This window comes from Vulpes lagopus, chromosome 2, assembly GCF_018345385.1.
Source record: "Vulpes lagopus strain Blue_001 chromosome 2, ASM1834538v1, whole genome shotgun sequence".
Taxonomy (NCBI): domain Eukaryota; kingdom Metazoa; phylum Chordata; class Mammalia; order Carnivora; family Canidae; genus Vulpes; species Vulpes lagopus.
Window position 1 is genome coordinate 24,620,016 of NC_054825.1, and position 9,890 is coordinate 24,629,905.

Below are 9,890 nucleotides of genomic sequence, written 5' to 3' on the forward strand. Positions count from 1 at the left end.
ATCTTACATTTTCAGCACAGTCCCCTTGTAGTAGCCTTTCCCCTGCAGGACAGTTATCTTTGAACCTCAATGTTAAAACTTTCCAAGAATATTCTATATTGTTTTTCAGACACTTCACACCAAATACCACCTGGATGGTGGAAACAAATCCACAAAGAAAGGTATAAAATCCAATTAAATATGGAAGCCCAGAATTCTAGAGAAGTTAAACATGGAAAGAATTCATACAATTCTCTATTAATAGGATCTAAATAAAATGTTTCCTGCTACCCTTAATATGAAATTATGTTTCACATGTCCTGGATGTTACTAAAAACAGCATTATAGTTTTATCATTATGGCCAAAATCTACAAAAAATATTTGTTATGCTCAAAGGAATCTCATGTTTTTCTTCTGGAGATTGCACGTGTGAATCATCTACTTGACTTCTGAATTTATGTAAAAGTGTTCAAAAGGAGTCCTTACAGGACCACCTGGGTGGCTCAGTGGTTGAGCGTCTGCCTTTGGCTTAAGTCGTGATCCCAGGGTCCTGGAATCGGGTCCCACATCAGGCTCCCTGCAGGGAGCCTGCTTCTCTCTGCCTATGTCTCTGCCTTTCTCTGTGTGTCCCTCATGAATAAACAAATTATTTTTTTTAATAAAAGAGTCCTTACAAAGGAGAAGAGCCTATTTCCACCCTTCCCAAAAGCAGGGCATCCTGGCTATTTCCAAGGATATCCTCTTGGGCCAAAATTGTAAGCAGTGCCCTGTCTTAGTGACTTCTCAGACACACAATGTTGAGAGGAAATGCACAAGTATAACTGTTCTTGCAGAAGTAAAACCAGAGAAACAACCAGAACCGTGGATGCTTCGTTTGGCCACAAGGCAGTAAATCGAACAGAGGAACAACACAGGAAGGGCTTCCGGAAGGTTCTTTCATCTTGCCCTCCTTGGCAGAGCAGACCTGACTGATGACCTGCTCCACCTCTTCTCTGCCTCGCTCCATTTCCTGCTGCTGTTCAGTGGTCTGAGCTAAAGACTCTCGTAATTTCACCACTTCTAACAAGAGCTGGTCTCGCTCCTTCGTCACTTCTTCTTTGAACTTCAGTAAATCTCGGATGCTGAAAAAGAACAACACAGGACTCAGACTAAAAGGCCATCTGCTCAGGAGTCCTTCATATTATCCTCTGAGCTCATGTTCATAGGCAAGACTCCGGGACCAGGACTAACACTATCCAGGTGTGAAAGAGAAAGATTTTTATGCCCTGTCATGGACACAGTAGCTGCTCATGAGTTATTAACTGAAAAAGAAGTTCCAATAATAACATATATAATATGATCTCTTTTCTTATCTTTAAAGAATTACACTGTCTGTGTATATGCATGTATATGTGTTTTGTAGGCATTTTTGTAGAAGTCCAAAAAAAAATTGAAACTGGTGACTGGTTATCTCTGAAAAGTGTAATATAGGGTTGGAAGAGTTGGAGGGATAATTTTTCCTCCTTAGTTTCCATGCCTTTGTATTACTTGAATTTGTTACAGTAAGATTATATTGCTATTGTTTTGTCTTGTTTTCAAGATTTTATTCATTTATTCATGAGAGACGCAGAGAGAGAAAGAGGCAGAGACATAGGCAGAGAGAGAAGCAGGGAACCCAATGTGGGACTTGATCCCAGGACTCCAGGATCACACCCTGGGCCAAAGGCAGACGCTGAACCACTGAACCACCCAGGCATCCCAATTATATTGCTATTGTCAATTCTTGTAATTAACCCTAAGGAGATATTAATTTAAGAAATTATTTGTTTACTATGTTCGGTGGAGGACTGTGATCACAGCCATAAAGTCTAAAATGAAGCATAAACATAAGCAAATAATATGCATTGCCAATTTTCTCTCCATTCACCCATAGAGATTAGTTTCTCCCAAAGAGATGTAACCCAGATAAGACATTCCTAAGAACAAAATTTGGAAAATCATTCATAATGCCAGTTATTGGAGAGTATGTGATATTTGTTGATATAATCATAAACAGTTACTTCTACATTTCAAAAACCACTACATATGATTTGACATGACTTTCCACAGAATTAATATTTTGAAAGTAGAAAGACTATGTCTGATCTGATCTGTGCAGCAGAATTAAGGTCTAAAGCAAGGCAGCTATGTGAGAGTCAAGAAAGCAGAGAACTTGCACTAGAGGCACTTGCCACTGGCAGTCATCAAATGACTATTGGAAGCACAGTAATCCGACAATGTTTACTTACCAATAACTTTGATAGAACATAACTATTTAATAAGGACACTTCAAGACCACATTCAACTTCTCCAAAAACCAAAGTTCGAATTCTAAGACTACTATGAAGACAGCCTAAGCACATTATTAAAGATATAATTCTAGTCTGGATAGTTTCTTCAGTTCTTCTCCTCACCATGTTCTAATTCTCATTAATACTCACCTTAACTGGGGCACCTAGGTGGCTCAGCTGGTTAAGCATCTGACTTCAGCTCAGGTCATGATCTTGGGGTCCTGGGATCAAGCCCCACATTGGACTCTACACTCTGCAGGGCACCTCTTCTCCCTCTGCCCCTCTCCCCACTTGTGCCTGTTGTCTGTCTCAAATAAATAAATAAAAATCTTAAAAAAAAAAAACTTCCCCTAACCGATCAGTTCCCTTACATTGCTCTTCAGTAGTTGCTCTGATGATGCTTGACTTCTTTGATGAGAAAATATAGAGTCCATTATTACAGACACTGCATCTTCTGTTTTTCCTATTCCCTCCCCTAACACCTGCACTTAGAATTAACTCTCAATATTGGATAAACGCACCTAGAAAGTATGAGAAAACTAGACAGCAGTTAGATATAGCTAAAAATGGCTAAGGAAGTGTGTGCTCTTTCCTGACTAATTAATTAATGCAAGGCTTTGCATGCCCGGCACAGTGCTAGACTCCTAAAGGGAAGGTAAAGTTGTCTTCCTTCAAGGAATTCACAGCCTAATGGGTAGCAAAGCATATCGACAAATGTTTTCTTTTTTTAAAAGAAGATTTTTTATTTATTTATTCATGAGAGACACAGAGAGAGAGGCAGAGACACAGGCAGAGGGAGAAGCAGGCTCCACGCAGGAAGCCCAACGTGGGACTCGATCCTAGAACTCCGGGATCATGCCCTGAGCCAAAGGCAGATGCTCAATCGCTGAGCCACCCAGGCATCCCTCAACAAATATTTTCAATACAACGTGATCAGTGCCATACTGGAGATAGATGTTGGGTTCTATGGAAACAGAGAAAACAGTACTCTCATGCTTAGTCATTGGTTCTAGGGGTGGGGAAGAGGTTGAAACAGAGATGCTGATACTGATGAAATTAGATGGTATTTGAGATGGGTCTTGAAGGGTGCATAGTTGTTTACTCTGTGGAGAAAGAAAGAGAAAGCATTCCTGGCATAGAAAACAGCACGTTCTAAGGTGTGGGGGCATAAGCAAGCATGGTGTTTCTGGGCATGAATCTAGCATGGCAGATCTATGTAAGGAAGGCCCTGAAAGACATGTTCAAGATTAGGCTGCAGGGTTGCCTGGGTGGCTCAGTAGTTGAGCGTCTGCCTTCGGCTCAGGTCGTGATCCCAGGGCCTTGGGATCAAGTCCCACATCAGGCTCCCCACAGGGAGCCTGCTTCTCCCTCTACCTATGTCTCTGCCTCTCTTTGTGCATCTCTCATGAATAAATAAATAAAATATTTTTTTTAATGACAAGGCTGCATCCTTTGGGAATGGGAAGCTATTAAAGGTGTTTGGAACATGTGCTAGAGATGGAAGCACACAGGCACACATTTCAGAAGCCTAAATCTGATATATGGAAGATAGTGAAGAGGGGAGATGTCTCCTTGAAGGAAGGAGACTAATTAGCAGTCCATCACTAGATCCAGCAGAAAATGAGAGGCCCGAAGCAGGCATTAGCACTGCTGATAGGGAGCAGGGAAAAATAGAAGTGATACTTAGAAGGCAGAATCAACAAGATGAAGCTTTAAGGGATAGCCTAGAACCTATTTCCTGGCCTAGAATCTGAGAAGTAGGAAGGATGATGATGGGTATAATCATGGGGTTTGGGGGGAGGAGGAAGAAGCTGGAAATTGGAGCAGAAAGGCAGCCAGTTCCATTCCACACAGGTTTGAAAGAAATAAACCTAAAACATTTACTCATTTTGAAATTATTGGGGATCCCTGGGTGGCTCAGTGGTTTAGCGCCTGCCTTCAGCCCAGGGTGTGATCCTGGAGACCCGGGATGGAGTCCTGGGAAGGGCTCCCTGCATGGAGCCTGCTTCTCTCTCTGCCTCTCTCTCTCTCTCTCTCTCTCTCTCTCTCTCTCTCTCATTTTCTCTCTCTCTCTCTCCCCGTGTCTCTATGAATAATAAATGGATAAATCTTAAAAAAAAAAAAAAAAGAAGAAGAAGTTGTAGCCCATATTCCTTCAGAGTCAGAAGTTTAACAGAACCACAAATTAGTGGGCAGCCCGGGTGGCTCAGCGGTTTAGCGCCACCTTCAGGCCAGGGCGTGACCCTGGAGACTCGTGATCAAGTCCCACTTCGGGCTCCCTGCATGGAGCCTGCTTCTCCCTCTGCCTGTGTCTCTGCCTCTCTTTCTCTCTCATGAATAAAAAAATAAAATCTTAAAAAACACACACACACACACACACAAATTAGGAGTTCTTGGGTATGAGAAAGGGAGCATTAAAAACAAAAAATAGGGGCACCTGAGTGGCTCAGTCAAAGGTCTGCCTTTGGCTCAGATCATGATCTCAGGGTCCTGGGATGGAGCCCTACATCAAGCTCCCTGCTCAGCGGGGAGTCAGCTTCTCCCTCTCTTTCTACCCCTCCCCCTGCTCATGCTGTTCGCATGGAGAAAGAAAGAGAAAGCTTTCCTGGCATAGAAAACAGCACGTTCTAAGGTGTGGGGGCATAAGCAAGCAATTAAATAAATAAATAAATAAATTCTTTTGTAAAAACTAGCAATAGATGGAAAACAATCTCCAGGAAACCACCACAGAAGGAAACTCTGTAAAACAAAAAACATTCAAGGTGACACTGCAAGCCCCAAGGCTGTTCCCAAAAGCAAGTTCAACATCCATCAAGAGTCATGACCTACTTGCTATCCTGGTCCATGGACAATCCAGACCCCTGCTCCACTAGTTTGGTTAGGTTCACTATTTCCTCTTTCAGGGCAAGGATCGTTTCCTTTGCCTTCTGCTCTTTGTCATAGGCCGAGTCCACCATCTTCCAGGCCTTTTCAATTTCCTATATGGGCCATGGGACATCAGTGAGAAAGAACAAACTAGGATCCAGATGCAAGATAAACTGAGTAAACAGAATGATAAAACAACTCCAATATAGTAATCACTTGTGGGGAAAGAAGGTTACATATTATACATTATGCATTCCATTTATATTGACTTACTGAATTTCTCAACACGAGCTAGTCAATACTAAACAGCAGTTTTAGGAGGGGTTCTGGCTCACATCCTGCAAGGGCTGCTATAACTAGGGGGATATCTTTAATAAAGATGTTAATATAGGTTTACAAAATTAAAAATGAAAGTTTGTGCTTTCCAAGTCCAGATATTTTTGGGAAAAAAAATTAAGGACTGACCTTAGATCTAAGCTTCGAATTTAATTTGAAGCTCCTGACAGTTCCAAATAGAAAAATCTGTTTTGTCCTCAGGTCCCAAGTAAGTGGTCCTGGATGGCAATGTCAACTTTAGAACAATTCATAGCAAGGTAGTCTTCACTGTCATCTAATTGTATACAACAGCTTTGGTGGTTCCCATTCCAGAAGCCCATGCTCAGGCCTTCTCATCAAATGCTCACAGGGGAAAAAACAAAGCCCCTAGCTGGAAATGGAAACAACTCATGCAGTTTGGGTTTTCTTACTGTTGTGAAATGCAATGTGGAATACTAACAAAATACTTAAAAGTGAATTTCAGCCATTCAAATAAGTGAACAAAGCAAATGTTGCAACAGCCATGAGTTTTACCCTGCCACTCAATTTTCTTGCAAAATTTTGTCAAGTGGAATGTGAGTCCTTTATACATGTAAGAACCTATAAGCTGAAGGTGACAATACCCACTTTCGTGTTGACAAAGCATAAAATTGGAAGAGAATATTTACATAAATTCGTACTCACATTAGAGAGAGAAATGAGTCTTGGGTAACTTCACATAATTTAGTGATTCAAAACAATTATAGGGTATTTTTTTGTAGCAACCATATGTACTATTTTCAGCAGAACAAATGAAGGATATTTAAGTGAAAATGCAATTCTATGAAGTTTTGTCTCAATCAATCACCAATTATATTTTAACCAGTTCATGATTTCCATTTCCAATTTTTTAATTTACAATAAAAAAATTTTTTATCATCATAGAATGAGTTAAAGCCTTCTTTTATTGTTTTTTTTTTTTTGGACAAAAGGAGAAAATGGCAGTAGGGAGAAAATGGCACTTTTAAAAAGGTCCTTTCTAAGAAAACAGATGTCATAATATGCGTTGGTGTTGGAAATTCACTTAAACTGGGTGGTTTCATTGTATGATATCAAGGAGTTTAAAAACTTCATGAGTTATTTCTCATCACTAGGGTTTTAATTATAAATTAAAATCTCTTAATCTCTCATCACCTTGAAATCACAAGGAACATTTACATTTTTTTTTTTTAAGATTTTACTTATTTATTCTTGAGAGAGAGAGAGAGGGGCAGAGACACAGGCAGAGGGAGAAGAAGGCTCCAGGCAGGGAACCTGACGTGGGACTCGATTCCGGGTCCCCAGGATCACACTCTGGGCCGAAGGCAGGTGCTAAATGGCTGAGCCACCCAGGCCGCCCAGAACATTTACATTTTACCCTCAAAATAATACAACACACTTGAAAATAAAAAATTAAAGGGTAAAACAGAACCATATTTACTAAATATCTCCCAGACTGAATCCCTGCTCTCCCATTATGAGAAACTGGGAGGATCAAGGAGGAAGCAAGATCGTGAAAATCACTATCTAGGAATTCTCAAGTTAATTTCTCCTAAAAGAAGGGGAATAGCAAAAATATGAAAATATCGTTTAAAAATGTTTAACAAGCTATCATCATGAGATATTTAATTACTCATCTTATATCAAACAAGACATACCAAGGTCCCTAGTATTATACTTAGTTACCTCTAATTCTTTTTTGCTAACCCAGAATTTCCTAGAAACTAAGCCAGTAAGGTTCTATGAAATATATAAATCACGTAAATTTTCACCTAGTAACTCATTTACTACCAGCCAAGAGCTGCCAATATAAAGAAAGAAGGATGTTTTAAATACAGGATGCATTTATGGCAGCTCTGCCTGGGTTCTGTTTCTACAAGATCACTGACCTTCTTCAGGGATGCGATGGTGGTCTGATCATCCTGGGAGACCTTCAGGGCAGTGGCAACCTTTGCAGAATTAACCACAATCTCTGCGTTGAGCTCTCTGCATTTGGCCATCAGACGCTTTTCATTGTCATAAGACTTTTTCATGACAGCATGAAGTTTCTCATATTCAATTCTAAATTTCTCCAGACTTTTGTCTCCTGAAAGTTCATTGAGAACCTCCTGAAAATCCCTTTCGATTTCTTCAAATGCAGTTTCTTCCAGTGCGAGTTTTTCACTTTTACCCTGTACAAAAGAGCAGGGGGGAAATGAGTATTGCAACATATACATCGCTACTATTTGGGAATTGCTGTTAATAGCTATGAACACAAAACCTTCACAGAAGCAAAATAAAAGTCACTGACAAAAAACTACATGATGGAAAAACATTTTGTTCATCCCCCGATGCATGCATATATGTACACATGTGTGTTAGGGTTAAGATTTTTAATAATAATATTATTATAATATTATTATAACTAATTATTATATACATTATATAATAATAATAATAATAATAATAATAATATATTTCCTACCACATGGTATCAACAAGCAGATTACATAGGATCATTTATGTTAAATATTTGGCCAAGTGCCTGGCAAACAGGAGGCACTCATAAACTTTGATAGCTGTTAGGATTATTCCAAGCCCTGATTTTACTTCATTCCACTTCTTACTGGCCCCAGGACTGTTATGGTCAGCTATCAGGAGATTTTGGTGTTGAGATCATGAAATCACACATACAATGAACCCCATCTGAAATATGGAAATAGTATCCTAAAAGATATTCCATCATTTTTATTTCTTAAAATAATTAGGCACGATTATCTCCACAAGTTTATGAGATGCCCCCTATGCCATGCTCACAGGGCTTCTCCAGATTTGCTTTTTGTGCTTACTGGACAACAAATTTAAAAAGAGAGAGAGAGAGAGAGAGCGAGTCCAGACGTACAGATGTAATTCAAGCAGATCTGGCTATGAGATGAAACTTAGATGAGAACCTAGGAGTCAGTTATATAAGAATTCTTATTTCTCTAGTGTTAAGAGTTTAATTCGTCCCCCAGAAATATATGTTGAAGTTCTAACCTCCAGTAACTGTAAATGTGACCTTATTTGGAAGTAGAGTCATTACATATATAATTAGTTAACTTGAGATCATACTGGAATACAGTGTGCCCTAATCCAATAGGATTGGCTTCCTTTAAAAAAAAAAAAAGATTTTGTTTATTTATTCATGAGAGAGGCAGAGAAAGAAGCAGAGAGACACAGGCAGAGCAAGAAGAGAGCCCCATGCGGGATTCAATTCCAGGACCCCAGGATCACGACCTGAGCTAAAGGCAGACACTCAATCGCTGAGCCACCCAGGCACCCAGGACTGGTGTCCTTATAAAAAGAGGGAAAATTGTAACTACGTGTAGTGACTGATGTCTAAACTTGCTGTGGTAATAATATATATATGTATATATATATATATATATATATCTCAAATCATTATGTTGTACACTTAAAACTAATACAATGTCACATGTCAATTATATCTCAATAAAACAAAAGTATAGGGGTGGGATTTGGACAGAAATACAAATACAGAAAACACCACATGAAGACAGACACAGGAATTAGGCTGAGGCAGCTGGAAGCCAAGGAAAGCTAAAGATGGCTAGCTACTGTCAGAAGCCAGAAGAGGCAAGGAAGGTCCTGCCAACACCCTGATTGCAGACTTCTAGCCTCCAGAACTGTGAGACAATAAATCTCTACTGTTTAAAGTCGCCCTGTTTGCAGTATTCTGTTATGGCTGCCCTGGCAAACTAATACACCTTCTTCTTGTTAGACACAGCACAAAAATAAAATAAAACTTAAAAAAATAGGGATGGTTAATATATTTATTATAATATAAATGGTTAATTTATTTGTTTAGTTATTTAGCAAATGTTTATTGAACATTTGCTCTGTGTAAGTTGATAAAGCCTGTAGGAGGCACAAAGGTAAGGAATAAACAGCTCTCCCACAGGGAATTTCTACATTAATAGTTGATGGGATATGTTTTCAGGGAATGGAAGTAAGGAATTTGATATCTGCCATAAAATGGTTTCAAAATTCTACAAGATGGAATTATTCCCAGTAGCAAGAATGAAAGCCAGTTTCCTAAAGGAGGTGGTATTTGAGCAGGCCCAGAAGGGAGAGTGAAATTTTCACAGGTAAATATGGAGAGAAAAGATATGTCTGGCCCAGGGCAAAGCTTGAACAAATGCTCAGAGCCCAGCAAGTATTCAGGATTTGAGGTTGGTTAAGAAGCTCAGAGCGGCTGAAGTGTAAGGGGTATGATAGCGAGAAGGAAAGAGAAGACTAGACAAGGAAATAAGGGCAGATTGGAGGACTTGAATGGAATTCTAAGGGATATGGAGTGGATTAATCGTAGGCCATGCAGACTCATGCAAGACTTTGGAACTGATAAGGTATGAAAGGCCTTATTT

At 39.6% G+C, this 9,890-nt stretch overlaps 1 protein-coding gene across 1 annotated transcript in view; it reads right to left on the reverse strand.

The window, feature by feature from the left end:
* Positions 1–7,703, reverse strand: part of CFAP58 (cilia and flagella associated protein 58) — a 94,123-nt gene extending 86,420 nt beyond the window's left edge. Inside the window, exons 1-3 of the mRNA XM_041730926.1 lie at positions 7,377–7,703; positions 5,119–5,267; positions 945–1,101 (exon numbers count right to left, since the gene is read on the reverse strand). Coding sequence (XP_041586860.1) covers positions 945–1,101; positions 5,119–5,267; positions 7,377–7,703 — 633 coding nt within the window. The remainder of the gene's footprint in view (positions 1–944; positions 1,102–5,118; positions 5,268–7,376) is intronic.
* Between the last annotated feature and the right edge of the window lie 2,187 nt (positions 7,704–9,890).